This window comes from Lutjanus erythropterus, chromosome 9, assembly GCF_056507025.1.
Source record: "Lutjanus erythropterus isolate fLutEry1 chromosome 9, fLutEry1.hap2, whole genome shotgun sequence".
In the NCBI taxonomy this organism is placed as follows: Eukaryota; Metazoa; Chordata; class Actinopteri; order Lutjaniformes; family Lutjanidae; genus Lutjanus; species Lutjanus erythropterus.
Genome location: NC_139325.1, coordinates 28,895,562 through 28,923,247, shown reverse-complemented (window position 1 = coordinate 28,923,247; position 27,686 = coordinate 28,895,562). Strand labels below are relative to the sequence as shown.

The 27,686-nt window shown below is 39.5% G+C and overlaps 1 protein-coding gene across 2 annotated transcripts in view; it reads right to left on the bottom strand.

Moving 5' to 3' along the window:
* The window catches only part of LOC146321770 (mannosyl-oligosaccharide 1,2-alpha-mannosidase IA), a 275,021-nt gene that overhangs the window by 87,833 nt on the left and 159,502 nt on the right, over positions 1 to 27,686 (bottom strand). For both annotated transcript variants that reach the window (XM_084727045.1, XM_084727046.1), the window contains exon 4: positions 4,722 to 4,802. In XM_084727045.1, coding sequence (XP_084583171.1) covers positions 4,722 to 4,802 — 81 coding nt within the window. The remainder of the gene's footprint in view (positions 1 to 4,721; positions 4,803 to 27,686) is intronic.

The window sequence follows — 27,686 nt, the reverse complement described above, 5'->3', positions numbered from 1 at the left end:
TCATCACAGGACACACACATCTAACACCTGCTGTACTGTAATTGCCACTTCTGTCGGCACCATTTGGCCTGGCCAGGAGTGTGTGACGGTGAATGATGAAACAGCGGCCAGACCCGTTCGAACAAGACATTTAACCTGGGGACTACTTCCATAAAGACTAACCATGATCCTTCTGGGGCTCCAAGAAAACACACATATAAGCAATGCACACACACGGTCAAAACAACAGGAGGTTATTAATGGTCAGGTGTTGCTCCTGTTCTGCTCCGAGCACTTCACCAGCAAACTGCATCCCGCAAGGAGCCATAATCATCACCAGCTCCCGAGCAATCATTTACAGCGGCACCAGCTGCCCAATGTCCTCTGGTCAAACTGGATCCACAATCTGGTAATAGTCTCCCACACTGTATCTGGGGTGATTTAAGTCTCTGCAGCGACAGACCTTCAATCTGTCGGTTTTATCATTCGGACGGAGCGGCAGAGTCCCAGGAAAAGACCTTAATGGGGGAACCAAGGGGAGGGGGGGGCACAGGTAGCTATAAATCTCGCTTCTCAGGGACCCTTCACCGAAAGCACCCAAGTGAGCCATGTGATGGATAACGGCGCTGGGGTAAGGGGTATTGATACGTCCGTCAGGAAACTGGGAAGGTGTGCTCCATCTCACAGAAAGATTGTGACTGTAAATGGTAAGAAAGTCTAAACCAAAGAAAAGAATGTGCAGAAATGACTGCAGTTCTCTGAACAAAACATATAGTGAGCTACAGAGAAGAACGGAAACACTAAAGAATGTCTCCAGTGTGGTGAGAGAAATAAATTGAGAAGAAAAGAAGAAACTGGTGCATTTGCATGTTTGGGTTGGATTTTAGGTTCATCAAATTCAAACGCTAAACAATTAAACACCAACATGTAATCACAAACTGTTAAGAAAAGGTTATCTCTACTCCATGAGTAAAATGTGAGTGAAATGTAGCAACCACACACTTATTCCTGGATTGTTGTAGTACAAGTTACCTGTTTGACATACACATACAGTGTTAAAAATACCTTAATGACTTGCTGTCAGACTCTGGGATTTCATTTCCCTGTCCATGATGATACAGGATTTCTAGGGATGTCAGAAGAGCTGACACCAAGTCAATGCCAAAATTGATGGTTGGCATTTTCTTGGGTGCTGTAGGTACCATGGGTGCAGCATATGTACGTCTACAAGTGTTAAAGTCTGCTGTTAAGTGTCAAAGGGAGAAGAAGAATGCCTACAAGAACAACAAGTTGTTCTGTTCTGGTGTCACCAACAAGTTAAAGATGGCGACAAATGCAGCTGCAGCAACAGCTCCGCCTCGACTCACTGAAAAGACCACCAGTAAACAGAGTCACGCATGTAAATACTTTGTGTTCAAGGCGGCTCATCAGGGATGAATAATACATTTGCAAAAAACAGCAACAACACCTTTTTAGACAAAAGAGGAAAATCCAATTTAGTGTGACATCCCTACGTCACCAAAACCTCTGGATGAACGAGGTACCTGTCAGTTCATTTGACTCCATGTTTACTCCCATCAGTAAGTCAGTATGAACTCAAACCAGACCAGAACTAAAAGGTAACACAGTTTTATTTCTCTACACTTAAAGATAAAGTTGTTAAAGGTGGCTGCTGTGGGGTGTCTCTTTCTTGTTAGAGGTTTTTCTTCCCCCAGACAAGATGGCACTTGTGTCCTTGTTATGACACAGCGACATAACGGCAAACTTCTCAGATAATACACTCTTTCTTTGCACACTTGCACACACACCACCACATGTCATTATTGATGCCATATATAGAAATGTCCATGGCTCAGTGAATAAAGTAGAGGAACATTTTCTGCATGGCATTAATGGCACGCAAATGTGAAATAATGGATTCAACAATACATTCTGCTCCAGCAATGTATTCATATTTCACTCATCCAGCAGTGGTGGACAATTTTATGCTGCTCTCCCCTCAACTCGGTCAGCCTGCAAATCAATGTCCATTAGACTTGACTTGAGTGTTCATGTGTTACTGGATCCTTTCTCCATTAATGCTGCTTCTGCACAGACTTTAGCCTCTTTGACAGATTGCTGTTCAAAACAGCACAACTACGGTGTACGGTGAGTGTACACTCCAGGAGGCTGCTACAGGCAGATGCTCATTACGGTGACACGTTGACCTCCAGTGACTTCACAATACACTGATAATGAACTGGACCATTTGTGCTGTGTGGTTGTCACAGGCAATTTTAAAACCTTTATTTATCCAGCCGAGGTTTACAGACCACTCATACTTCTTTTCTGGCAAGGCCGAGCTTCACACTCATAAAGTTTCACAGCTTCACACCTGGTCGCTATCCATCGTAACCACGGGCCTTTACAATTGGCCGCTGAGCAGATTCACTGGAGCGACTTCTTCAAGGACACAAGTGTGCTAGTTCTTCAAGCAGAGAAAAGCAATTCTCATTCATTACACCTCTCAAATTTAACCAAATGACCTTTCAGTTCTGATCATACTTTCATCTTTCTTTCATACTGCAACAATAATGCAACGACAGCATATTTAAACCAGTGTATACTTAGGGCTCATTATTTTCAGCTGAAAATATTAAAAAGAAATCTTTTAAGTTCGAGGAGATGAAGCAAATAACACATGCAGTAGAATTCATAAAGTGGAGTCCTGTAATGGCCCTGTTAATGCACTTAGGTTATTGAAACCAGATTATGCTTAAATTCCTTACATGCCACACATTTTGTTCTTCTCACTCCTTTTTAGACTCATATAGAGTTAGAAGTGTTTCTTTTTTTCCTTTAAAAGGTGCAATATACAACATTCAGGCCCACTAAGATGCCTGCACTTTGCTGTGTACAGATAAAGTGGAGTTATGTCATCCTGATCAGAGAATGAAGTCACATCTTCTGTGTGTTGTGTGAGCTTCTCTGTTTATCTGGGACGGCCACACGCACACGTTAGTGCATATGAGTCCCTCTCTGTACGCCTTGTATCTGTCTTCAACATGGCAATCTGGTGAGTAACTTTCTCATATTACGGCTAAACAGTGAACTGAAATATGTGTCTCATTTTGGGCGGCTAACAGGTGAGGCAGCGAAAGACACACATTTGATCAAGACTGTGTAGTTTGACAGTTTGATCTGAGTTTCCGGCGGCTCTGTTGGAAACTGGACCCAAAATGACAGCCATCTGGTTCGGCCTGGGCAACAAAATGATAGCTATATTTATTACCAATAGACATGTCATCAACAGCAATGAGAAAGTAGTTTGATAAAATGTCCGATGGATTCACTTGAAAGCATTAAATGCAAACTACCATGAAATCAGTCATTACCAGGTATGTTGTTCAGTTGCCTCGTCGCCACCTGACAAACAGTGTGGAGTTACACGTGAGACAACAGTGTGCAAAATGAGTCAAGATTAAAAAAAAAAAAGGCCAGGTCAGCTCACTGGTATGGCAGTTTTTGTACAACTGCAGCATCAAAAGGATCCAACTGAGGTGGAAGAGCTGGAAAGCATTGCTGGAGAGAGGGACGTCATGCTGGGCCAGCTGCCACCACAACAGTGTGGATATGGACAGATGGACAATGATCAAAGCATTGTGTGTAAACTATGGGAATACCTTCCTGACCAAGACTGGCAATATGACAAACTTATTCTATCACCGTATCTGCTCCCACCCTTAACAGGACATCAGGCATGACCTTCATGATCGATACTTTCAGTTTAGGCTTACACCTGCTCACAATATTTCTCATAAAACAGCTTAACAGCACACTAAAATATGTTTGGGAAAAAATTTTAATTAAGAAAAAAAGGCAATGTAGTAACATAATATTGATCCATATTTGATCAACACTGCCTAGTCTGACAGTTTGATCTGAGTTTTGAAAGGCTCCGTGTCTGAATAGAGCACAAAATGCTGCCTGGCTGTTGGGTGGATGGCTTTCCCCCCAAAAAAACAATGGAAGGGGAAAAACTGTACTGAACACAGAAACACAGGACCCTCCTGGGTAACTTAACAGGTTTGTGTTATAGTCAGTTTTAATTACTTTCATCATTACTTTAATGCCATTTCAGAGAAATCAGATTTTGTCCATCATTTTGGGATGCCGGACAGCTCAAAATACTATAATAACAATAAGCCAAAGCACTGGTGAGTGGAGAAGAAGGCTGTCTGACCCAAATCAGAGCAGTGAAGCATTTCAACACAATTTGTTGTTGCAGTTGCACCATAGCTCTTCAACTAAAATAAACCCAGAGTCATAAAGTGTAATCTCTTTTATATCTCAACTGTGTAAGCTTTCATCCAGCTTTAGCAGAGCACATAACACAATGCAACACAGCGAGGCTGTTAACTGCTGGATGCATGAAAACATAAATATATAATACCAAAGTACTTTTTTATTTTTTCCAGAGAAAATAATTCAAGTGGAAAACAATGAGCCGTATGTATACTGGTTATGCAAGCAATATCATTTTGGTTGGAAAACCTGCAACACGGGAAATGTGGCCACTGGTGATACAAGCACACACACACACACACACACACACACACACACACGCACACACACAGACGTACACAAACGCAGCCACAGTCAGAAGCAGCCTGTTCATCATTCAAACTGCAGGGCTGGTTGGGGATAAAGGAAGCAGCAGATCCCACTAAAGTAGAGGCATAACAGACATCTATTAATCTTACCTCCTCTCCTGTCAGGTAGTACGCCGACAGCAGCCCGCCGACGTAACGTATGTTCACCTCAAAGAGTGATGCCTCGCCGTTCTGTTGAACCAAGAGAGAGAGATCACATTGTCAAATGTCATATGCAGCCAAGGCCTCAGTCAGCGGTAAAGCAGCGCAGTGGTGTTTATGAAAAATAATAATGCACTGTAGTCATCATAAACACTTATTACTTAGGTTGTAGGATATGTTTTTTTTAATGGAAACTCGGACTGCATTATGGCAGAGTGCAATATCCAAATCGCAGAATCTGCAGTTGTTTTTGATAAAAGAAAAATGTGTGACAAAAAACATTATAATGAAGTACTGTAGTGCAGCAGAGATGTCCTGGTCTACAAATCTTCTCCAGATATAAGAAAATATGACTGTTTGGTAAATACCCCCAAAAATGTCATATCATCATGATTTCAAGTTTTCACCGTATCGAGTAGCCCTTTTCTAAGTGTAATTGATAACTGGGACAGCTGGAACAGTAACTGCTATTTGAGACCTCCAGTTGTGTAGGTAAAACTGTATTTCACATCACACACTGTAAACTGTGAAGTCTCTGTGAATCATGGGTATGATAACAAGACTGGACACTTTCTGGTGATGTAACACATTTGAAACGCCGTGAGTGGCTGTGGCCTTAATTTGGCTTCTTGTCATCTGTTGACTGTGATGTAACCTATAGCTGTGTTTCCACCAAACACTTAGAGTTAGGATCACCAGACGTCCTGAACAAACTTTGTTTCTCATGCAAATGAAATTGCAGTAGGTAAAATTGCATTTTTGATAAAATTTTGATTAAATGTCCAGCCCTAACAGACAGCACTCTTAAATGTAGGTGGTGGTGATACTGGGGCTGAACACCTTTCAATTTTTCAGCAGGTGGGAAACAACTGACAGGAGTCTTCTTAGTCATGAGAAGCTGCAGCATTTACTGACTAACACACTGAAACCTGTACTGTACATTTACTGCCAGATTGACAACTTAATATTTTCTTCTGCTCCGTTCACATTCGCTGTCACTTTTCTGCCTCTTGCTCTCTCTCAACCACTCAACCAGAAACTCCCTACCTGGTATGCACAGGTTTTGTGTTGTTTCTTTTTGATAGGTGGTTACAACATGATGACAAGCTGTTTTTGGAAAAAGGCTGCAGACAGCAAGATAAAAAAAAATAACTGCTGAAAAAACAGAAGAGTTTGGGAAATCCTACATCAGAGTGAAGACGAGGAGACAGTTGTGGTTGCTCAGATTCTCTCTTGCAAATCAGAGTCTGTCGCGTTTTAACTTCACCTTTTAATATCAGCTCAGGCTGCTTGGAACCTCAACAGTGGGTTAAGTAAAAATGGAATGACTGGAATGGTTCTATATTGGTACCACCCACAACTTCAGCCCATGGAGACGTGAATATAACCACACTAATGTGTAACAGACTGAAATGCAGCTTATTGCTGTGACTGATGTGTTTGTTCACTCAGCATGATTTATAGTCAACACAAACATTTTGTTACTGCTGGAAAGGGGCAGTTAGCCAAGTTTTTTTTTTTAATTATCAAAACAGCAGCAGCAGAACAACTTTTTTGGCTACACAGAAAATTATTATGTTGTTGGTGGATCACAGAGAAAAATCTGGTGCTCCAACAGGTCTAAGAAATACAGGAGGAGTAATTATAAGCATCAAATATTTCTGACTTATTTCCACAAGAACCAGAGGCGCCAATTAATAAATTACACCTTTGATTACACCTGTGGAGACAACAGAAAAAAAAACATTTTTAAAAAATACCTCAGTGTTGTGTTGTTCTGATTAAAGAGCTGCTACTTCAGCCACTGCAGGTTCAGTGAGGCTCCAGAGAAACCTGGAAAAGGTTTCTAACCTTAGTCTCACTTCTGAAGGTGCTGATTGGAAACAGCTATTCAAAGAGCAACACCAGACTTGTATTTATTGTCAAAAGTGGCAACTCAGTGGTGTGTAATCAGGTCACTGGCAAAAAAAAAAAAAACACTCTAAAAACAATATAATTCTATTCTTCTTCCTACAGTTGGATGTTTGAGCTCGACTGTTCAGAATGGTATGTGTCCAGAGTTTGACACTAGATGGTTGTTTTCACATTCATCTGTAGGACACAGATGGAAGTTAGTGTCTCAGTAAATCTGGTGCAAACGTGCTCTCATTTCTTGCAGATCAATGTTATCGCACACTGTCCCTTTATAAACTAAATAAACTAAACTAAACTAAGTCTGCTGAAAGTTTGTGGGGTGGGCCTGTGAGTATGATTTGTGACATCACAACACATTTAGAAGTCAGTTCTCTTCCAATTTACATTTTATACAAGTGTGATACAGAAAGTCGAAGCAAATGCAAATACTGTACACTGAGAATTAACTTTACAGTGAAGTAGGAGGCATCTTCTTACATCCAGGAGTTAAACTTTAGAAAAGAACTAAATTTGCATATTCATAGATTCTGGACTTTTTTGTTTTTGAGTATTCTAATGTGAAATTATAGTTCTTTTGTAGAAAAAAAACATAACAGACACAGATTACTGTTCCAAGCATACTACTTGTATATTTTTTCTAACAGCTTTGTGTAACGGCTTGATTTCACTGGACATTGTTGCATCGTATTACAGCTGTGTCGTGGCCACTGGTGTGGATTGTGGCAATTCTGCATAATGCTTGTGATTCTACCAGAAGCACCTCAGCGTATCCTTGAAGCAGCTCGCCACTATGCTCTGCTGAGAATATGCACCGAGTTTATTTTTGACGGATGCCGTGTCAATCTGCACAGGACAGATCGAGTTGACAGGAAGTTGTACACAGAAACAACACAGAGAATCTGGTCAGTTTTCAAAAGACCCCGTGCAGACTCGTGATCAGAAAAACAGACAAGAAAATTTACTTTTTAACTACATAGCCTCCTTACTCATGGTAGAAGCATAAAAAGCAAGGTTGAAATCAACAAAATCATCTCAATATAATGAGGCACTTCTTCTGAAACTTGCCTGATGGGGCATAAAGCCACGTGAAAGACAGAGTGAAACTGTGTCACAGACAGGAGTAATACAGTACATGTCTGGAGGGGATACTTAGTTATTTCCATTCACAGCTAAATAATGTAGTGTTCAGTAAACATCACTTAAACAGGAGTTAAATGGTCCATTCTTTAAGGACTTCAGTCACAAGTTTGGCACACTGGTGAGTATTTACAGCAACAGTTGAGAGGAAAAGGCTTCATCAAACTTTGGCTATGCAGACAGACATCCTCAGTAAGATCAGTTTCTTTGTTGGCTTTGGTCTTTTCACAGGATTTGTGGATAATAACATAAATATTATATACCTTATATATAATATACCTGACTTGTTTTTTTTGTTTTTTTAACTGAGCTATAGCAATCTAAATTTGGCAAGAAACAAACAACCTCATCAGGCTTTTACTTTACAGCATGTTGGCACCATTCACACAAGGGCATTTCTGCAATGAATTCCCGTAACAAACAGCACATGTGGTTGCCAGGAGATGATGTGACAGAACTACAAAACCTTTACTGATTGACTGATTAACATTATTATCCAACATCAGGAAATTATAGTGTATTCCTAAGCCAGTGTCAGTATAATACAAGGATGAAAACCCAATAAAGAAGCATCGGGATTCGTTGCCAACATCAAATCATCAATATTAGCAACATCCTCACTGCCAGGTGTAGTTCAGAGGGAAGCCAGAAATATATAATCAAAGTCTGCACTCATAATTGTTCCTCATAATGGAGGATTTCAGCGTCTTTCTTGAGCGCACTGACATGTTCTGTGACTGTTAATGGACATAAAGACAGGTGAAATTCTGCATATGAGTAGGGCTGCACAATATGTAAAAAAAATTAATAAAATAAAATAAATAAATAATAATAATAATAATAATAATAATAATAATAATAATAATAATAATAATAATTATTATTATTATTATTATTATTATTATTATTATTATTATTATTATTATTATTATTATTATTTTGACATACTGTGATTATCATATGATTCACAAATAGGGGCAATGGCAATTTATGCATTGCAATTGTCATTTTCACTGAAAAAGACTATTAATATCCTGACGATCTGACATTTCCGCACACTCTCCCTCCTCTCTTTATTCCTGCTGAAGTGGAGATTCCCTCTCCAAAGTCAACAGCCAGGCCAGTCTCAAAAAGTCAGGCCAGAAAGTCAAAGTCATGTAATCACATTCCACAGTGTTTTGTTTCCTCTTTTGTCTCTCACAGCTGAAGGGCAATATCGATTAATGGAGGGTAGGTCGAGTGGCTCAAGTAGAATTTCATTGAAACTTCTCTGCTGTACATTTTTGAAATGTCATCTGTTGCTCCTCTTCATTTTGTCATTTAGAAGTTTAAATTGAATACTACCCTGTGTTAGAAAAGTCCTAGATTTTATCTTGACAGTAAAATCCCTTATTAGATTAAACCAGCTGGTCTCAAACTGGGGCCTCCTTGTGGAACATAGATAAGGGTTTGCTGATGCTATGGTGGATCCTTTTCATTAGTTGATTCCCCTGTTAAAAAAATGTGGGGTGAGTTTTTTTTTTTTTTTTACCTCTGCAGAAAAGTCTGAGAACCACTGGATTAGACAGAAAATATATTCCATAAATTTTCAAATAATGGTTGGTGGCTGGGCCTTTATTTGCCTGAACTATTGAAAAAACCAGTCTGGAAAATATTAGGTTTTACAGACAGGACCTTAGAAATTATTGAAAGAAAGAGCGAACTGAATGGAAATAACTGGTGAGTAAAATTAGTATTTCTCTGAAGAAGAGAATGCAATGCAGTAGATTTGGCTATATGTGCATTTCCATCCACCTGTTATGTGCATTTTCAATTTGTGCATTAAAAAAACGCAAAATAAAAGTTTTCATGTAATTTTTGTATTACAAAATGCAACAAAGGACAGTGGAAACAGATTCAACGAATAAATTCTTCATCTTGATGCACCCAACTCCTAATCTCCACATACAAGTTGTGGATGGAAAGGTGCATTAATTTTCACTTTCTAGTTCTGATTTTTGGAAAGTCTGTTAAAATTTCTGTGACATTTGGATGTAAAATTATGACACGGCTGTGGTGCTGTATGGTACTGGAGTACAGTTAATTCCAAACCACCCTCAATAGTTTTTATCCAGCCTCCATTTGTTCAATGTTACCCAAACTGTCCAGACCTTCTGTGGGAAAACCAACCTACCGATAATGATTATTTCTTGAGAACCCTTCACTTACATCAGAAATAAATGTAGTGTATTTATGGTACTTATTGAAACTTGCACATAAATATCTAATATTCTCATGCTGCCACCATGAAATGAAAAGAGTACTTATACTAAGTGGTTGTTTCTGTTTGTCAACATTTAATGTATTCGTCCTCCTTCTTTTCTAAATGAAATATGAAATAAGAGGTAAATCTGCATGTGTCTCACTATGTCACCCTAATTACTGACTCTTATGTTAGCTGAAGGTTAAAGCAGACTGCTACTCATTGACTTGGAGACCCATTGAGAAGGAAATTGCTATCTCAAGTGTGGATGATAAGGAAACTGTAATTTGGTGCCAGAGAGGGCAATTAGCTCCACTCTGTAATAGCACAGAGAGTCATTGGCATCTCTTCAGTGGTATCATTTATCTCTATATATAGAGATATCTTCTCTTTAAAATATTTATATACTTAATCCCATTCTGTATTATTGTACTTAACGTAAATCAATACTTGGCATCAACAATCATGAACATGTTAGAAGCTGTCAGCAAATTATTTCTACAAAGATTTTTCCAAATGTCGCCAGCTTGGCACCAAATATTTTACTCACTTATTCATTATCTTGCTGAAAGTTAGATGAGAGGATCAATACAGCTCTCGTGTCCGTTCAGTAAATATGAAGCTGTAGCAAGCAGCAGCATGAAGACCATGACTTTCACACTTCATTTTTTGTTGGGATTAGACGAACAAGATATGACGTGCTAATTAGAGAGCTTTGGAGGTGCTGTTAGATTTAGTTATCTTTGGACAGTCAGAGCCAGGCTGATTCCCTCTGTTTCCAGTCTTTATGCTAAGATAAGCTAACCAGCTGCTGGCTACAGACATGAAAGTGGTTGTCAATCTTCTTATGTAACTTTTGGCAAGAGATTTTGGCAAGAGCGATTAAGCATGTTTCCCAAAAAGTCGAGCTATTCCCTTTAACATGCATTGTCATCTGTTCTGTAACTCTATAAAGCAGGTAATTACAGCAGCGCTGCTGTACAGCAAAGGTGCAGGCTTCATCCCATGGCGGGTGACATTTCTTGAGACAAAGCACCAGTGCCTCTGGCAGGGCGGCCAAGCTGCGCTGTCTTGCCAACCCTGAAATGAGTGGCCTATTCAGTAATGGCACTACGATGGCAGTGATTAGGGACGGAGTGTCTATTTATCACCTGTGATAGTTGCATTCAGCAAGACAGGTAGGAGGTGCACTGAAGGAGGACAAGCAGTGCTGACAAAGGTTTTGCCAATCAGGCTTTAAACTTTCCAATACAGGCCTAATAAATAACTCAGCAAGCTTTGAATAAACTTCCATTCATGGCATGGCAGTATATTTGAAGATCCAGCAGAGTGCATTTTGATATAAAACAAGCCTGCAGGCATGATTTCTATTAAAAAGGGTTTTGCTGATTTTTTCATTTGAATCTGATGTATTTTTCAGGAACAACTAACACATTGTTTCTGTGCAAATGGGGCATCGGTTGAGATTTGCATCTCCATTAAATCAACTAAAAAAAGTGAGCCCCGGGGCTCTGAAAAAGTACACAAAACAATACAGCTTAAACTCACACTGACATAAATCGATTCAATCATCACGTCATGAGCAAGACATCAAGACAGGAGATTAAAAACAATGTCAAAGTCCTCTGAGACTCTATATATAAAATTCTGCATTTATTGTAACTGCACAGAAGGTGAAGTGGAATAACCGCACAGCAGATTGGATGTGACTCTAAGGCTCACTATAGGGCTGGTTAGATCAAATAGCTTTTCCCAAAGCTCCCCTTAAATGTGCAAAATGGAAATAAATGACTTTGTTTTTATTCACTGTCCAGATTTTTGATTAAGAGACCAATGTATACAGATTTTTGATTAAGGGTATAAGATTTAGGGGGAGCTACTGGCATAATATGGCAGGAATGGCATACAATAAGTATGTTTTCATAAATGTAAGCATCTGAAAATATGAATTGTTTTGTTTTTATTTCCTCAGAATGAGCTGTTTGTATCTACAGAGGGCGTAGGTCCTCTTCCAGAACGGACAAATGAAACACAGCAGTATTTCAACTTAGCTGTTTCTTAGCTGTTTCCTCTGATGACATGTAAGTCACTTTATGATTTAGTACAGTAAAGCGATTAAGGCTTTGCAGCTGTTAATTTGACAAACATCAGGCACATTTGCAAGATCTCATTTTCTTTCCATAATTCGAATGAAGCTACGTCAAAAAGGGGAAAAACAGCAATGCGTTATTTTGTTTCAGTTTCTGTGATTAATAACGTTCCTCAGTATTTATGGTAAAACGGATATTTCCAACTGGCTGAAAGCACAAAGTGATATTCATGATGACAAAACAAATCAATGCAGAGCAGATCAGGGGCAATTACAGGAAATGTCACATAAGTCATTCAGTTTCATTCAATGTGCTAATGCTTGACCATTTCTGCATCTTAAAGCTGGTACAAGGAGTTTTTAAATGGTTATGAAACTAATTTGATCTTATTTTTCAAGTCATATTTTGTGGTTTTAGTGGTGGACACTCTCCACTGATTTTGTCCACAGGGGCCTAAAAAATCAACAACATATGAAAGTTCCTCGTAGCTGTAAGTCTGAATATGACTGCTGATGGCATCTCTATTTAATATAATTCGATACAGTTTTAGCATTCATTTGTAGGTTTTATGTTTAATTTTCTTGCAAATTAAATATAGATGAGTCTTGAAACTTATAAGAGATTCCTAAAACCAGATTTATCCCAAACAAAGCAATTGCGAAAGTAATCCATTCCCCCTAAGAAGCTAAATGCTTCAGTACCGAGTTCAATTCAACTGTGCAGCTGCTCCTCGAGGCACGTTAAATCACGGTGCATCAAGCATAACTGCTCGCCTGCAAGCATGACAAAGAAATCAGGTAAAGTGAATAACACTTGTTTCAACTCTTTTTTTCTCCTTGTCTCTCTTCACGGTGCTCAAGCTGAGCTGAGGACCTAATTAGGAGACATGGGGTTGTCCGAGCAAACACAGAAGCTCTCACCACCACCAGTAAGATGAAACCTTGCCTCCAGTTTCTCCGGCTGCCATTTCTCAGCATGCTGCAGTGGAAGGTGAGTGAAAAGCCTTTCTGAGGGATAATTACTCAAGAGCACGAGCAAATTTGGATTACAGTGTTGCAGTTTTAAAGCACAAACAACCTCTTACTAACACAAACATATTAGATGTGAAGCTTCTCTGATGCCAAGGGGAAAAATTTGAGATCTACTATAAATACTTGATTTGACTGTAAATCTCCCTTGCTGCTTGTATAGTTTATTGGTGCTTTCATATCTAAACCTTTTGGTGCATTTGCTTGCTCAGTACAGTTTGTTTGAGCTGATGTGAAAACTGTAAATTGAACTTTAATGCAGACCGAACACCAAACTCTGCTGTGGGCCATTTGTGATGTGAAAGCAAACGGACCAACCACCAAGATTTTTTTTTAGAGCAGATATGTGATTTTAGCACAATTTCAAAAACTAACCTGCTAATAAATCCATAATATATTCCCAAAAGCTTTATTTAAATATACGCATTAAAAGCATTAAAGTGCTGCATGATGTACTGGCAATCACCTACATTTGATTTCCCTACGTGGGTCCTGATAACGTGCAATGATAGGGATGTAGTAATATATCAAATATTGTGATTTCATAATAAAAAAGGACTTGATACTGTACTACAGTGGTTCCCAAATGGTGTGCTGAGGCACACTGGTGTCCAGGTGTGCTGTAGGATTTTGTGACAACCATATATTGTTATTGCCATATACAACTAATCAAAAAATTATGAACTTTTAATTTAGTATATCAGTACAAGTACAGAAGCAAATGCTATACCCTAAACAAATTCCTTTAAGCAAATGTCAAAGGGAACCCCAGTGTTCACCGCACAGTTGTTGGATGGTGGGAATTATTAGAACGTGACACATGAAACGCCCTGATTGATTGATGCCTAAGACAATTCATGGCACATGAATCGTGATATTATCATACCTTAAGTTTTTGGTATCATTACTTCCATTGCTGATGATGCAGCTAATATGCAGATGATTCAAAACACTGTATTCAGTATATACTGCGTTTAAGTATTTAAAAATATGCATGATATCAGAAGAAAAATTAGCATTTTAATCATTCGACATGATGTAATTGTTGTGCAGGAGGAGCCACGGCAGAAAAGAAAATTAATTAATGAGTGTAATGACTCGCTGGATACATTGCTGTCGTACCTTGTAGGTGTTCTGCTTCACCAGCACAATGCAATGTTGCTGACAGTGTTTGATGCTGGTTTCTCTGTAGATGAGTATTCGACAGACGTGGCAAAGATTGCCGTCGGATTCAGCCCAGATTTGCTTGGGACATGAGCCTGATTGGCATGGCCGCCCTGCTGCTGCGTGCCAAGGAGCCGACTAGACTGTTGCCCAGTGGTGTGTCCTGCTCAGACACTAATGTAATGATTTACTGCTAATAAAGAGGCATCATTGTCACTGGGCAGATGACTCTCGGCACGCTGCAATCCAGGTTTTTCGACTGACTCCCACATTTCAAAGCCAAATTAGGCTGATGTGACAGGAAAAAAAATGGCCTGATGAGCCAAGGATAAATATTAAGCAGATGATTGCCTCTCCTACCAGAGCTGGTGATGCACACTTACTGGCTGTGATTTAACTCAACATCGCTAATTAACATGGAGAAATCATGAAAGGGACCAATTAGATCCTGCAACTCTAATCTCCGTCAGTCTACCATGCTGCACACTTAAAGCTGCTGCCTCTGCTGAAAGGAGTTTTCCAAGGCTACACCCAACTACTTACAGAGCAGAAAGCTGTGGCTGCTTTCCTTTTTTTTTTATTGTACAGTAATTATGGTCTTGATCAGCGTCCAAGCTGTGAGAGCAGTCTCTGACATTAGCGTTAATGACCGCTAACCTCTGGAGCATGCTAAACAACTTTCCCTGGTGGAACAGGAGCTCTTAACTTCATGCCAATTTAAAAAAAAGGGGGACTCACAAATGATGAGCCTACGCAGCTCAATATTTAGGTGGGTGAAATCAACCTAGCTATAAAGAGCGAGTGATAAGAATGTTGTATTCTTCAATTGTTTGAGCAGAATTAAAATAGATTGGCCTATAAGGCTGCAGAGCATAGTGATGCATTACATAATTTTGTTTATGGATATATGCATTTTCAAGATTGCTTTGAAACTTAGAAAACTGTTGTGAAAAGCGGCTTATATGATAAAAAAATTAATGTTGGGTTGTACGAGGCACAGAAGCTGACATTTTTTCAGGATTCCCGTGGAATGGGAGCCAGTTTCACTATTAATCATGAGGCGGGACAGTAAAAAGACGAGAGAGGACAGGTGGTTGGTTGCAGCCATCCCGTCCAGTGCATGATGTGTATGGACTGGATTGACCGGAGCACGATGGGACAGGAGTCATTCTTCCGAGATTGGGACGGGACAGATTATATTTGTGGGAGTTGGATGAGACAGGAGTGAAAATCCACATAAGCTAAACAATGTACTGCTGTGGACAGGGTCAGCAACAAAATGTATTTTAGTCACTTAAAAAGAAAGTTTATGTAACTTTTAGAATATTTCCACCACTTGACTTCGCTGTCAGGCAGGAACTGCTGTTATTAAAGCCAAATTTCTCTCTCCAAGCCAACTAAACTGCGTGTGTGTCAGTGAAATCAGTAATTTTACCTTGCACTTGACACTGATTTTTTTCGGTGAACCCTGTCCACAGCAGTTCATTGCTTAGCTTCTGTGCTGGTGCTCCTCTCTTCTTCTACAAGCAGTTGACTGGCTTCTACTGTTGGTAATGCATTGATTATCAATAAGCACCTCATAAAACCCCACATTAAAAAAATCCAAACCATTCCTTTAATTAAATTTTTTTTCAATAGACATCTATCATTATATTAATAAGAGAATGGTGTTACCATTTCAATGTTGTTCTTTGAACCCACCCTAATGACATATTAAATAAATAATTAAACTAATCAAAAAGAGCTCATGTTGGCTTCAGTGAGCAGCACCCTTTAATTTTTCAGCAACAATCAAAACATCAAGGAGTCGTGTCTCTTTTTCCGAAGCCTTTATTTGCGGCAGTAATTTGAAATGTAAAGTGAGTGTTTCTCATTTTTCAAATAGCATTTTAACTGACAGACATTAGACGGTAATAATTATCAGTCGAGATACATCAAGTTCGTTTTCTTTTACTTGACTGCTTCTCTCTTGTTACAGTCCCATGATGCATCTTTACAAGCTGGGGGTAGATGCTTCGGTGAATACCTATTCCCACCTCAGACCAATAAACCTTGATTAAATGGTGCAAGCAGAAAAGCATTAAGATAAACTATTGGCTAATGGTTCGGATCTCATCAGGTGTGATTTACATTTTATTTCTTTGATAACGCTCATCCTTTAAAATCCGGTAATTAATCAGCAGCTAACGTCTTCTTAAACATCGTCAAAGAGACACGTACACATACAAAATAGAGAACGTACTCCACATCATAAACATCTCCACTAAATGCATTAAATTGTAAATTTACAGCCTGGTGAATAATTAATCAAATATGCCAGGATGATAAATTATAGCTGAATTACAACCCAGCCCATCACCCTGCCGTCTCTTCCACTCACATCCTCTGCATGCTAGAATATTTGTCTATCTGCATCTGTCTATTTTCAGATTGTCGTCTTTTGATGCTCCTTCATATACCTGCATGCACGCGCGCACACACACACACACACAATCAGGAGAGCAGCATTGTGTGCACAGGTCTCTCGCTCTCTCCTGGGGGATGCAGCAGCTCCCCACCGAGTCGTCTATGATGATGCTCGGCTCTCATGGGACTTCGCTGCGCTCTCACTCTGCCATTATTATTCAACCCGCTCCAGTCCATCTTCACTCTTCCCGACTCTGTGTGTAACTGCCTGCCTCTGTCTCTCATCATATACCTCCCACTGTATTTGGCCTTGCTGACTGAGGCACATCCTTCACTTTGTCTCAGCGGCACTGGAGGCTGCCTGCTCCCAAACTGCCGACAAGAAAAAAGAGGCTGCCCGATGTTCCACTGGATTCACGTTGATATATTAAACGCTCAGTTATGTAGATGAGGTCATTAACAGAGCTAATTAATGCATCAATTATAAACATTTCTGTTTCAGCATACTTGTCTTCGTACAACTTTTGTGGTTTTAGAATCAAACTCCGGTATTAATGGCTTAGAGTTGCTTTGGTGCAGAGGAGTTCCCTGTGGTGAATCTAGGAAGTTCCAATCAGGTGAGGATGACGAGTTACAAGAACCACACAAGAGTAAAAAAGTATTTTTTAAGGAATGAGTTTCTTTTTTTTTTAAACTATACTTCTACTCTATACTTTGAGACAATAATCTTCCTCGTAGGTGACTACATTTTACCATTTATACCTTTGTTACTAGTTTGTTCTAAAAGGAGCATTTGAGGAGCACCTCTACAAGTTTCAACCTGTGTTTTGAACATGATGTGATGATAAATGAGCAAAACTAGAACAAGACAAAGCTTCCCTCACAACATGTGGCCACACTTTTTGTACCCAAAGCTAAAGACAACAGTTACAGTACATGATGAAGTGCTGCTGTACCTCCCAAAAACACTGAGATCCCCAGTTGCACACAATTAAAAATGTAGTTAGTTAGCTAATGTTAGCTATGTTAATTTTTCATTTGCAAACTTTGAACTTATCTTGCAGCTGCTGGTCTGTTTGCTGTTGAAATTGGTGTGCCTTCATCGCAGATTTTCCGTACTCTACCCACAACTGATTCCTATTGTGTTCTGTTTTTTAGGTAACTGTGCAGCTGTAACACTCAAATTTCATTAAAAATTAATCTCTAGATATTTTCCCCATTAGTGGATTTAAAATGTAGTTGAGAAAGTATTGAAAAATACTTGTAACTCTTTTTCCAGAGCCCAAGGTGAGGTCTTCGAATTGATCGCTTTTGTCAGGCACACAGTGCAAAACGAAAAAATGCTCCCCTTACGATGATATAAAAACACAAACAGAAGAAAAAGAAGAGCAGAGAAAATCTCCCTGACTAATTATCTGCTGATCAACTGTAAAATACTACTTGTTTCACCACTTATGTGTTTGTAAGAAAGTGTCTACACACAGACATGATCATGACAACATTTTGTCCACACATATGTGAAGACATCCAGTGTGTATTTGGGAGTGTGTATGTATCATCTGGTGTGAAGTGTTAAACCTGCAGTGCAACAAGCTTTAAATGCAACATTAACATAATCACATTATAAAGTTTATATGGTGAAAATGATAGCAAACAGTTACCTTTTTACACATTCAGTCAGACGTGGAGCAACACTGACTTTCATTCAGAGTCATGTTTCTGGCCATTTGATGGATTTAAGTCCAATATTCACTCTGATTTTAGCTTTAGGCCCAAATATCAAGGTCTTCAGCTCCTAAATGCTCCACTTTGTTTGAAAGTCACAGTGCTGAGGGGACAATCAAGCTGCTACTGTCCATGTATCAGATTTTATCAGAATTTATAGTGAAAATCAATAGTTTATTAAAATAGTAGTAAACAATTTTAAGGCATTTTTACATGAACACCTTTCAGTGATATTTTAATAGTGTCTACTTGTTTATTAACTCAGAAGCTCTCGATCTGCAAACTGCATCACCAAGACTCTCATGTCAGCATTTACTTGCTCCAAATGAGTCCACAGGGACAAAGTTCATGAATGATCTAAAATGTGCTGGTAAATAACCGTAATGATGAATCACCCACGCAAAATGTCCTTTGCCCGCGACACGCTGAGACAGAATGTCAGCTCGGCTTGACCTCAGCTCAGGGGCATGTCGTCTTCACTGAAGCATCTTCCGGCACCGTAAATGACACCGTTTCTCCTCAGATGCCTGCATGACTGGGAGCGAGTTTGGTCTCGTTTAGCGCAGACGGGAGGTCATCTGGGGTCAAAAAACAGCTCTGCAGAGGTAAACAACAACCTTGCTCCAGGTCCTCCTTGTTATGAACTGATGTCACTTTATCTTGTCCTCAAACGTGAACATACATTTAGAAAACAACTCATTAACAGCTCATTAAAAACAAACTAGTTTATAAGCTTGGAGATACTTAATATGGATGAGAATGGCCAAATATTGCCTCGACAATTCTAAAAATCATCCAAGTTTTAAAAAGAGTTTTATCATGGAAACAAGTCAGAAATTCAGAATGTTTGGTTGCTTGAAATATTTTTTTTTGGATAAAAATCTGCACATTCACTTTATTTTTGCCTGAGGAGTATGCAAAGTTGAACACAGTCAACAATGTCTTCTTTGGCAGTCAGGCTAGAAATAGTTACCAGTACATTTCTTTCCATTTCCAGCTGTGTTTTTGCATCTGTGTCATGGTTCTGTACACACATTGTATTGTTGGTGAGATGCTGCTGGCAAACTCTGACACGATTTGATGAAGTTCCTCTCACCAAACTTTCACTCCTCTGTGAAACGGCTGTGTCTTGTGTGTCTGTCTGAACTCTGTCTGGCTTCTAGGCTCAGCATCCTTTTGAGGTTTAACAGATTAACAGGAATAACAATAAGCAATGTGTCTGCGCTCATTCTACCAAAAAGTCAATTACATCTGGATTATAACAGCGCTGATATAAATACACTTGAGCTATTTTCAATCTAAACACTTTATCTCACTGCAAAGTTTATTTGAATGTAATGAAATTGAGACCTCAAGCTAATGCAGACATTTTGTTCTGTATGCAGAGAAGCTGACACAAGTGCTGTACTGGGAGATTTGAGGGATGTTTTTTTTTTGTTTTGTTTGTTTTGGAGGGAGGTTGCAGGGAGATATGTGCTTCTGATAATGTTCAACGTCAAACAGTTTCAAGAAAATACAATATTCTGTTTCATTCTGCTGCTGAAACAACCCCTACTGTGCTTTTCTTTACATTTCAGCTTTGTCAAGCTCACAGCAAGCCACCACAATGCTGAATGAGTGCAGAAGAAAAATAATCCAAAACAAACAAAGCTTAGGATCTAAAGCCATGCCAGATATTGTACTGAGGCACAGCCATCCCAGCTAAATGCTAATGTCTACATGCTAACTTGCTCACAATATAACTGTGCTGACATGATACTGATGTTTAGCAAGTTTTATGTTGACCATGTTTATCATCTTAGCATAGCATGTTAGCATGCTAACTTTAATTAACTTGCACTAAATTCAAGTGCAGCCATTGTCCGTCTATAAAAATATACAACACATTTCCATTTCCTCCACCTCTACAAATTGTAACCAAGATATCCGAGATAGTTGTCCTGATGATGTCATCTGAAGCCAGAGTTTGCAGAACGTACACCCGGCAGGCTCAATCATGAGGGCTCAGCTGTCAATCATGATGTGAAGCCGCCTATTTTATAGCTTCAATAACTAATAAAGCAAAATATATCAGAAAAAAATAATACTTGACAGGGACAGGACGGGGTCTATAATCTATACTGCAGCCAACCACGAGACAACAACCAGTGAGATGTTCTGGCTTCACTTCTGGGGAGGTGTCATGTTGTCCATCACTATATATGTTACTGGATACAGGTGAAGAAGATGATGGGATGTAGGATTGAGCAATTGGAGATCGTCAACTGGTCAAGTCCATTGACATAAGTTTTTTGGGGATACTTCTTGGGGAGATTTTTGTCATTTTATTTTGGTAATTAAAGGTCTATATGGTCAGAGCTGCTGCTCACCAAAGCACTCACATTCAGACGCACTGAACACACCCACTGAGGCAGAGGATGATTGAAAGGAAAACAGCATGTACAGCTGTGGAACACGCCTTGTGATTACATTGACAACTGTCGATTGCTGGGCTGATGGTGGCCAGCTGGAAAACTTTAGAAAATAATCCAATCCCATGGGATGTGATTTGTTTTGCAGATACTTGGTCATAAATTAAAGTATTGGACAAATGAAAATTTTGACCTGATGATGGAAATTAGATGTGGACAGTTAAAGGAGCGGTGTGTAGGGTTTAGTGGCATCTAACAGTAAGTTGTCAAGAGTGTAGGATGAACAAAAGTGGCTGCAAAGTGTGCAAAAAATGCGAAAGAACATATCTAGAGAGTGTTTGATTTGTCCATTCTGGGCTACTGTAAAAACATGGCGATGCAACGTGACACAGTAGAAGAAGACCTGCGCCCTCTGTAGATATAAACAGCTCATTCAAAGGTAATGAAAACACAAAGATTCTTATTTTCAGGTGATTGTACACAAATGAAAACATACTTATCAATATTATATTCCATTTCTGCCATATTCTCAGTCAGTAGATCCCTGTAAATCTTACACACTGGAACGTTAAGTTCTAAACTGTCTTGGCAATCCATCCAATAGTTGTTGAGACATTTCAGTCTGGACCAGATTGGGAGACTGACCAACCACCACGCCGCCAGTGTGGCTAAAAAACTGTCCAACTGATAAAAAAAAGCCTCGTAGCAGGAGAAAAGTTTTTCAGTTTTCTCAGTGCCTACAAATCCCTACCTGGTTCTGCAAGACTGTGTCCCAGCCTCAACTGACAACACATTTCATGTCACTGTCACCCTTTTCACCTCTGTAACAGTCCATCTATTCCCACTCTGCTGTCTCTCTATTTAGTGACACTTTGCTTACACATGCCAACCTCAGCACTTGCGAATTTCACATGGGTGGCAAAATGCAGCACGTGCCATAACAAGAAAAAACAAAACAAAACAAAAAAAAAACCACAGCTCCTTTCTTTAGTCTCTCCCTATGACACCCAAGAGACTTCACACCCACTTAAGTCTTACCTGAGATGTGGAATTACAGGCCTGATTGTGCTAATTATCCAGGCGCTTTGCCGTCCTGGTTTGACTCAGGAGATTTTCATTATGGTGTATTAGGAGTTATTACCAGTGCTTGTTGCTAGTTATTCTAAAGAGGCTTCATGGGAGCCATCAACAAACACACAGGGGGACACTTTAATCTATAAACAGCACTGATTGTAAAATCAAAATAGATGAGATTACAGAGAAAGATGTGCACATTTCAGCCTCTGTGCTCAGCAGCACTACACACTAACGCACAGAATACAATGAAGTTATCTGAAATACTATTAATGTCTCTGCAGGGTAATATTATCACATGGCAGACTAACAAATAAAATTCATGGTTGACTTTTGTCTACCGTAACAAGAACAAAGCGTTTGAGTCCCATGGCGCACCTTCACTTTAGCTTACATGATAAACCATTCTGTGTCATCAAGAAAATACTTTACCCATAAATTATACATGTTTCATGAGATAACCTTCAGTGAGAGTACGGCTTCAAAAAGGCATGTACCATCAGCAAAACATCCACAGTAAAGGCAGCAAATAACAATTATTTTCATCATAGATTAATCTGTTGATTAGATTCTCCACTGAACGATGAAAAGTGTCATCCATAAATGTAAAAACAGGAAAAGTAGCAAAAATTGTGCATCATATTTACTCAAAGCCAAAATTTGTTGTTCTGACTAACCAACAGCCAAAAACCCATCATATTCAGATATTCAGATAGAAATCAGTGAATATTTGGCAATGCTTAAAAATTCAACTATTCAATGATCTGTAAAATAACTGCCAATTAATTTTCTGTCAATTGCCCAACAGATTATCTGACTAAAACTACTTCAGCATAATCAAGTCCCAGGCATCAATCTGTGTGCTCTGTATTCCAACAAAACAGACTGCTAAAAAGAACAAAATGTTTTTTAATTGTTTATTCTACACAGTGATTAACCTACATACATATAAGCCCAGTTGAGTGACATCCTGTCAGGGTAACTACTAAAGTACAATTACATCATCCACCTATGACCTCCTTTATGCCTTGAATTAAAATGCATTTTGGTTGATCAGACTGCACTTGGATAGTACTTGACCACATGAAAGTACAGGTGTCAATGCACCCAAGCCACACTGAGGATGGTTTGTGATGTGATCGGCTAAACCACCTCTGGAGGTGGACAGGGGTGCACTGTGACCACGTTAACAACAAGTGTCACTGCACGTGTTTTCAATCCATATGCGACAACACAGGCGGACATATGTAATTGTGCATTCACTGCCAACTCGGCAGATTGGTTGCTAGATTTAGCAACTTTTCAGACCCTCTTAAGCCAAGGGCACTTGCCGTGATTTTAGCCCCGGTTTCCCACTTGCTGCCAGATTTGGGATACTGCCGACAACTCCCCCTCGATCAGAGGCAAATCACGACACACTCCAGAGAGCAAGAATTGCAAAGTGTGAACTGTTCAAGACACAACCCAGAGTTTGGCAAGAGCTCACTGGTGCCTCTCCGATGCCTTGGCAGATATCAAGCAGGTTTGATATCTGGTCGTGTTGGGGACAAACGAAGGAGTCATGCAACAGTTACAGCCAGTGGGAGCAGACAAAGCACACGGGCTGTGAGCTGCAGGCACAGGCTGAGAGCAGACAGGGACTCTTTGTGAATTTATTTCTAAAAGGCAACAAATTTTGTAACTTATCCTTCCAGCAGTGCCTCTCTCTCTCTGTCTCTCTCTCTCTCCCTCTTTGGAGCCATGCTTAGGCAGCCACTGCGGCATATGTGGCCACTTGTAGTGAGTTTCCAAGATTACCTTGATACTCTTGCTCTGAAACTTTCTCTGGATTGTAAATTCTCAATTATACAATGTCCCTATAATGAGTTTTTAATTATTTGGCTATGGATTTCTTTATCTACCTTTTTACATGGCTTTAGGGTGATCTCTCCCAAAACCAACTTTCCTGAAACCAACACAACCACGAGTATGTATACTGTATTAATTAATACCAGGCGTAAATGTAATCAGGTTAAATCATATCCAGAGACAAACTGGATTCGAAAGACATTTAATGCAGGTGGAAAGGGGGTGTGTGAGTGTATGAGCACAGGGTTGAGTGTGGCAGCCCTTAACAGTAGTATGTAGTGGAGTAAAAATAATGGCCTGAGTGGTGCTATTTGTACCCTCGTGTTGTTATTTCCTGTTTTTCCTCCTTCATGTAGTATGTGGCTGGATTAAGTCGTCCATGGGCCCCTGAGTGAGCCATCTCAGAAGGTCCATGACCTGTAACAATGCAGGTAATGTGAATGTTGTGGTCCCCTTAGCGGTTGCTTTTCCTCCAATTTTTCCCCTTCAAAACCAATAACACCTGTATAAGACAACCGTAGAGAACAAATATAGAGGTTGGATGTGTGCAAAATAACCATGTAGCCTATTAGAAACCTTATCACAGCATCCAGATCCATAAGTACACCAAGTTTTTTTTTATTCTATACCCTGCTAGGAGATCTGACCATACATGTAAGTGTACATTTAAAAAAAATCATGAGTTTAAGTAGAATATCTCAGACTTCTGTGTATGCAAAAGGTTTATTTCTCTCAAATTTTGTTCACAAATTTGTTAAAATCTGTGTTATTGAGCGCTTCTTCTTTGCCAAGATAATCTATCCACCTGACAGGTGTATAGAGTTATTGATTAAACAGGGTGACTGTTGCACAGGTGTGTCTTGGACTGGTCCACGGTCACACATGCATCTGACAATGCGAGTACCGAGATAGGGAGTTATATTTTCTGAGGCAGGGGCGTAGAGGCACAAACAGCACGAGGTACTTCAGTAACAACATGATGATATCCTGTGACACATAAATGTTTGTCAAGTGTACTGCAGCCTCTCTGAGGCGTTGCAGTTATTTGATATCTGAAAACACCACCTCTCTGTGTACAGTAGATGTGTGGTGCAGTGTGTGTGTGTTTCTGTGTTAATAAACCTCACATGTGTTGGTGTCTCTTTCTATTTTACACAGATTAGTCATGATTCCCATTTACCATGCTGGAAAAAACCTGCCATATCAAATTCATAAATGTGCATGGATGTTTGCTTGAATTAGTGCAAAACTGGATTTATTTTCAGACAGGTTGACAGGAGATCAGACATATCCACTGCCCAAAGATGTGCTCATTAATTTTTTAAACAAACTGACAGTCTCTCCACCAGGACATGTAAATTACTTGCCCTTAAAATATTACAATATTTGGAGAAGGAGCCTAAATTGTCACTAAAAAAGCATATCTGCAGCAGCAGCCTGGTGGATTTGACCCCCACAGACCACCGGCTGTTCAGACAATCCATCCTCGTGACAGGTGTGGCTGTCCTTTTATTGTGATCACAATTGTGATTGAACACAAATTGACAGAAATACACTTTTTGTGCGCATGAAAAATCTTAAATCTTTTACTTCAGTTTATGAAAAATGAAAGCAAAAACAAAAGGCTTGCGTTTAGGCCTATAGTTTTGTTTATACTCCTTAAAGACAGAGGATCTTAATCTAGCAAACCTCCTGACGATAGGAGAGAAGTGCTGAACCAAATAATGACTGATATGGAGAGTGACAAAATAACGTGACTGAAGGAGCAGAAGAGGAGGAGGGAGGAGTAGAGGAGTAATAAAATTTAGGAGGCGACATGAGGGAATATAATCCAATCTTATAGACCTCATTAATCACTCTTCATTAGTCTCTCTTAAATGAGAAAAGGTCTGATGAACTGCCAGAGGACAGGCTCTTGACCACAACTTAAAAGACATACAGTTCTGACCAAACTGTTAATAGAAGATCCTTCTGACAGAGGAATGGCAAGTTATGCCAACCAAACAGAAATACCAGGGAGACATTTAAGCTAAGTCCTCGTCAGACTTGAGAACCCCCATAATGCTAACTGGCTGCAACAATGCCCACTACTTATTCAGGCTTTATGCAACAGCAGCTTGTGGGAAAATATGGCAAACGCTAGCACCGGCGGACACATTCTGGAGCTTCTTTTGTGTTGATAATTGGCTCTGCCACCGGAATGAGCCAGTCTGTCTGTTGAGCAGCTCTGCATCAGGAGCTTCTTTGTTTGTTTTAAAGTCATATGGTCAAGATGCATTTCAGAGGTTGTAATCTGTTCCATTGGCACAGAGTTTTAAAATCTGTTACGTCTGTTTATGTTAAAAAACAAAACAAAAAAACATTAACTGAAATCTAAAATAAAAGTGGAGAATTGTGTAAGAAGGAAAAAAAAATCTCTGAAAACTGATCGTAATGAGCAGCGGCTGATGTCTGAGACAGACTGAAATCTGTATCGTAGCTGTACTACTGTAATGCCGTCCTTGTCCTCCTGTCCTTGTTTGACTGTTAACAAGTTACAGAGCGGCTTGTCATTATGTGTCGACTTCTGGATGACAGACGGGCCCGAGCAGGTGAATTTAACAAGCTGCTTTGGAGTGTGACTGCGTCTGGTGACATTGTAATGTAATTAAGAACAATGTGCGCATGAAAATTGCTGTGTGTGCATGTGTCTCTACCTCTTTCTATTTCGTATGCTACCCTATGTGCCTTTCTATACAATAGACTTAGAAAACAGCACAATGATCACTATGACAGGAAGTTGCCTTGGCCTGTGGCACAAACACTACAGCAGATTTTTTACAAAATAACTGACCAGTATACTGTAATAAAAGTTTTGTTGGTCCAGTTATTTTTTAAGACTTTTTGGCTGCATGTAGCAGAGATCACTCAAGTAGATAAATGTGAGACTTGTGATGCAAAATGAAATCTCTCTGGGGTTTGTTGTTGAGAAGGTGTTGTTTATATCCCCTGTGAATGCCAATTAAGTTATGAAAATTAATTACAAATTCAAAGATATTACTGAATTTTTCTAATTTGACCAGTTGGACACCTTATCCAATATCTGGTGAGAATATGCATAACAAATCCCACGATCGGTTAAAGTTAAAGTAGACATTTTGTTGCCTTAACATATCATTATAAAGAAAATATTAATTGTGCATTGTAATTACTAAAGAATAATGGTACTGTCCACGTTAAGACTGGTTCTCTATAAGCCCTGATTTCATCTGTTTGGCACCTGGCATGATCTTCCCAGGAAAATTATGTCTCTATTGTAGACTAAATAAATGAACAAATTCACTATTTTCACACCAACTCCTGCTTTCATTACTTGTTTGCGCAAAGCAATATTCAATCTATGTTATTACTATTCAATGCACATCATCACAATAGCTCATTGTACGCCTGCTCCCAAATTCAACATAAAATTTTGTCAATGTCACTGTAACCTTTCAGGCAACAAACTTCTTTCTTCTCTCTTATTTCAAAAGTGGTGTAGATAAATTGTTCACTGAGCTGGGCTCTGACTGAGGAAAGTGATCTGGTGTTGTGCAGAAGTGTGTTCTCCAATCAGATAGTGCTTCGTGAAGTGGTGCCCTCTGGGGTTAAGGGGTAGGTTCTGGTTAGGCGTAGCAGAGTAAGGTAAGGGGGAACACATACTGATGGGGAAACAGATTTCAACACAACACCTGTTGTCTTTGCCACAGCAGCATAACAATAACACCACATGGAAATGCTACGGGGCTGAATAGTTTCCGTTGTAATCAGTTAGTATGAGTACGCTAAATCTGACAACAGGAGACTCACAGACAGGATTTCTTATACACAAATAAGCACTGACCCAAAGACAAAAA